Here is a 4,525-nt window from a genome sequence, read left to right as displayed (position 1 = left end):
AAAAAAAAAAAAAAAAAAAAAAACAAAGCAGCTAATTGTGTGACAACTGTATTAGAAAATAAATTATAGCAAATGTTTAGGGAATTAACTATTTGTTGAACCATTACACTGTTAAGGAAATGCAGAAGGCTTTTTGTTTGATTGTTTTGTAACCTCAACTATACCTACCTTAAAAAAAATTCAAATTCCACTTCAACATCTCTTTAACAAAGAATAGCCCTTTCAAGTTATCTCTAATTACCATTTTAGACTATGCCAATACTCGATTATAAAATAAGAACAGAACCCAGAAAAATATGTTGCCAGAGTTTAGTTCAAAAAATCTATTTTCCCCATTAATCTGACTCTATATCCTACTGATATCTGTAAAGGAACATGGAGACATCTACATTAAAATTTGATATAAATATTGATTTAAATAATTTTCCAAAGTCAAAACCTAATTGAAATGCCCTCCCAACACATTTAGAAAAATCGTATTTTAAATATAAATACACTTAATTGGTACTTGAGAAAATATTATTTCTACTGAACTCTCCAGTTAACTTTCCAACTTTAGTATTTAGTAATTCTCCAAATTTTCTGGAAACATGATAATAAGTCACGTTTCCTAATCTAAGATGTAAAACCAGAATGAAACAAGTATAATAAATATTGTTAGATTTCAAAAAGGCTATGAGTATTGTATGATCTCTAAAGTTCTTCCAAACTAATTTTCCTTGAACCTGTATATATATATTTACCATCCTGTAAAACATTTTTGCCATAGTATTCTATTACATTTTAATAAATTTTAAATTTATTTCAGCAAATATAATAAATAGATGACTTTCATCAATTGTACTTACATGTTTTGGGATTCCTGGCTTACTGAAGAAACAGAATCAGAACCCTCTACTGGAGTAGGAATTCTTTCTGATAGCAAACTTGTCTAAAAAAATAGCAGAATAATTTATATTATTTTTCTTACTGATAGCACTACCCATAAGATTTCCTATGCTGCATCTTTGTTTTATCCTTAATGTTATTAAAATCAAAGTTATCTTCAAATTTTAAATTATCTGGTTGTTAATTAAATATTATGTGACATATTTTACAAATAAACCTTATTAAATGGGGGTAAAAGACTTAGTTGTCCATTGATATATACATATATGGCTATTGCTACATTACGATCTCTAGTATCCACAATGAAAACCCAGCTGTCTCTAAAAATTACTTTAAAATAACTCCCAAAGAGTGTTAGTCTATGTAAGGAAAATTAACCTAAAGCCTCATCTAGGAGAAGAAAATAATCTGCAGTACCCATTTAAGTCTTAGAACTTTGTCCCACTGGGAAAGTAGATACTGCAGTCATCCTGTGCCAAATTAAGACGCATTATGTCACCTAGAGTACTGTGATGCTAAAGAAGTCATATTTGCCCAGTTAACTATTTCATCCAAAGTACAACACTAGAATGGTGCTTATATTTGAAATAAAGATTTGCAGGGAGGAAAAACGAATCTTGAAAATACTTACCTTTTTCCACACCTTTGCTATAGATTCGTGCAAATTGTAAGTGATTAACACCTGCAAGCCTTCACATGTACTATATATCTGACGACACACAGAAATAAAAGCTCCTTTAACCACAGGCAACATTTCTGATCCAGAAAATATAGAAATATCTTCATTCAGAAGTTTTTTCGAAAACTGGGCAATTATATGAGCACCTGTAGAACTAAAAGATGATACCTGAAAGTGATTCCAAGGTTATATCAATCTTGACTTCATAAAGCTATACCAAAAAGGCTAGTCTTGTCACAAAAACTCTTCATTTGCTTGGATCCCTTTTAGTCCTTCTCTAACTTTTCTCAGATATGTCAATATTCATGTTCCCACCCATGCGCAGATGTCTAGCAATGAGAACAGTTTCAGTGGGGTAGAAGAAAAAAATATAGAGACAGGGAAAAAGCAGCAAAACTTTACAATTAAAAGATTATGGATGCATTGAGACCACGGCCATGTAGATAAGCACTGTCAATTCTATAGTGAAAACATAATCCTAAACGCTCCATTCCTAGCACTTACTGACACATTCCCCATCCCATTAACAGGACTTAGTTCCCCTATATCAAAGGCTGAGAAACTTTTTTTTTTTTTTGAGATGGAGTCTCGCTCTGTCACCCAGACTGGAGTGCAATGGCGCGGTCTTGGCTCACTCCACCCTCCGGGTTCAAGCAATTCTCCTGCCTCAGCCTCCTGAGTAGCTGGGATTACAGGCGCATGCCACCATGCCTGGTTAATTTTTGTACTTTTTTAGTAGAGACAGGGTTTCATCATATTGGCCAGGTTTCACCATACTGGCCAGGCTGGTCTCGAACTCCTGACCTCAGGTGATCCACCTGCCTCGGCCTCCCAAAGTGCTGGGATACAGGTGTCCGGCCAGCTGAGACACTTTTAAAAGTAATAATAGATAATAATAATAGATAAGTACTAAATAAATGCTCAGAATTTACACAAGTTCAATGGTGTGCATTAGATTGTTGCAGTTACAGGTCCCAATATTTTCCTCCATGCCACTGATTTGTTGGGAAAACAGTCATGTTTATTTGGATAAGTGCTTTACTATGCTTTACCGTGGTGTCATTTAACTTTTTTCTCTAGTTCTCCATATATCCTATAAAGTGATCATTAGATCTAGAAGATTATTTAGATTTAGTTTAATTTCTTTTGTTTCCTTTCCTTTTTTTCCCTTGGTAAAATAACTTCATAGTTGATTACCGCTGTCTACCTCCTATTGAATGAAGCACTATCTGGATGTCTCAATTTTAGTGGTGCTAAAGATCATTGGTCAGATGGTATCACCCTGACCTCTCTAGTATGTAGTCCTCCCCATCAACCTTTCACCTAATGATTTAGCATTCATTAATGATCATTTCCTACATCTACTATTTCATTAAGGATTATCAAATTATGATTTTTCTGATTATATAATTTATCTTGTATTTATTAGCTAGAATTCTTCTGTGAAGAACTTTTCCTCAGTAATGTTTTAGTTACACTAAAATACAGTTTGTACAGAAAAGGCTAGAAAAAATGCTTAAATTTTCTTTTTATCAATTTGCATACTAATAAGTTGGTGTCCTAGCAATTTCAGCAGGTAACTGATAAAGTTTATTTTTTGTTTTCTATTTTAGTGCCTTTTCAAATGCATGTATTTTTTATATACTTTATGTATGTCAATCCATTGCAGTCATTATTTTTCTGATTCTCAAATTGTCCATCTTAAGGCAGTGGCAGGCCCCTTCTGGTTGGCTCTGGAGTCCTTTTGACACTATCCCATTAGTCTTAGATTGCTTCTAAAACAGTAAGATATCCCAGGATCATCCTCCACACTTCCTGGCCCAGACCCAGAATCAGCCACTCCTGTCTCTTCTTAGAACAAAAAGATATTTAGACAATACAGATAACAGCTCACAGTGAAGCAGTTGCTACTATTCCACTGATAATGCTGGGAAAAATATAACTTAAGAAAAAAAAAAGTTCATAATTTTATTTCTATTATGAAGATTCAGGTTTCCTATTTAACTACTTTAACTTTATACTTTTGTCTTTTTCTCTTATATTGAAAATCTTAGTTCCTTATGACATTACTATAATTACTTAATTGCTCTATAATTATGTATAACAATTTCAAAACAGCAACAGCAATATTACTTCTAAACATATAATAAATGCAGTTTCAGATTACCTTGAGGATGTTTTTCACCTTAGAATATATCCCACTGGAAATTAGCAATCAAAATTAGATTATTTGAAGTAAATTCTTTTCTCTGCATGAATATGTCACTAACTTGATTGATATTTAAATTTACTAATCCCTTTGTTTGCAGCTTTTAAATATTGTGGCTTCATTTCTTTTTTTTTTTTTTTTTTTTTTTTTTTTTTTTTTTTTTTTTTTTTTACATTTAGTGTGTAAACAGCAAGATGAGTCCAAAGTCAAATCTAGGTATCATTAAGGTATAATCCTAGATATCTTGTTTCCATGTTTCTCCATATTTTTCTCTCCCCATCCTAAAATTAACCATTTTCATTAGATTTCACTTTGTCCATTCATCATTCTCTTTTAAAAACATAAACAAATATGATCATTCATATTTCTTTGTGCCATACAAAAGGTAGCATTCCATTAACATTCTTCTGTTTTCCTTTATTCCCTTAACAACATATCCTGAAAATAACTCCACAGAAATACACAAAAAGATTCCCTTTTATAGACAGCTCAGTGCTCCATTGTGTAAACATAATTCAATCAACTAGCCTCTTACTGAACATTTGAGATTATTCCAGTCTTCCATTAATATAAATAATCAGAACCTACAGTTTTAACTGGACAATGAAGATTCAGAAGAAAATCTTATATTTTATGCCTTCTCTGTTTAACTTCAATGTAAGGGAGACTTTCTTTAATATTAAAAGAAAGAAAGAAAGAGAGAAAAAGAGAGAGAGAGAAAGAAAGAAGAAAGAGAGAAAGAAAGAGAA

General features: G+C 32.2%; 1 protein-coding gene across 1 annotated transcript in view; it reads right to left on the bottom strand.

Annotated features, from left to right (window-relative positions):
• TBC1D32 (TBC1 domain family member 32) overlaps positions 1 to 4,525 on the bottom strand; it is a gene marked incomplete at its 3' end in the record, with an annotated part of 224,148 nt that overhangs the window by 136,802 nt on the left and 82,821 nt on the right. Inside the window, exons 17-18 of the mRNA XM_017848884.1 lie at positions 1,520 to 1,721; positions 849 to 931 (exon numbers count right to left, since the gene is read on the bottom strand). Coding sequence (XP_017704373.1) covers positions 849 to 931; positions 1,520 to 1,721 — 285 coding nt within the window. The remainder of the gene's footprint in view (positions 1 to 848; positions 932 to 1,519; positions 1,722 to 4,525) is intronic.

This window comes from Rhinopithecus bieti, unplaced genomic scaffold, assembly GCF_001698545.2.
Source record: "Rhinopithecus bieti isolate Rb0 unplaced genomic scaffold, ASM169854v2 scaffold_30957, whole genome shotgun sequence".
Taxonomy (NCBI): domain Eukaryota; kingdom Metazoa; phylum Chordata; class Mammalia; order Primates; family Cercopithecidae; genus Rhinopithecus; species Rhinopithecus bieti.
This window is presented reverse-complemented; position numbering and strand designations above follow the sequence as displayed.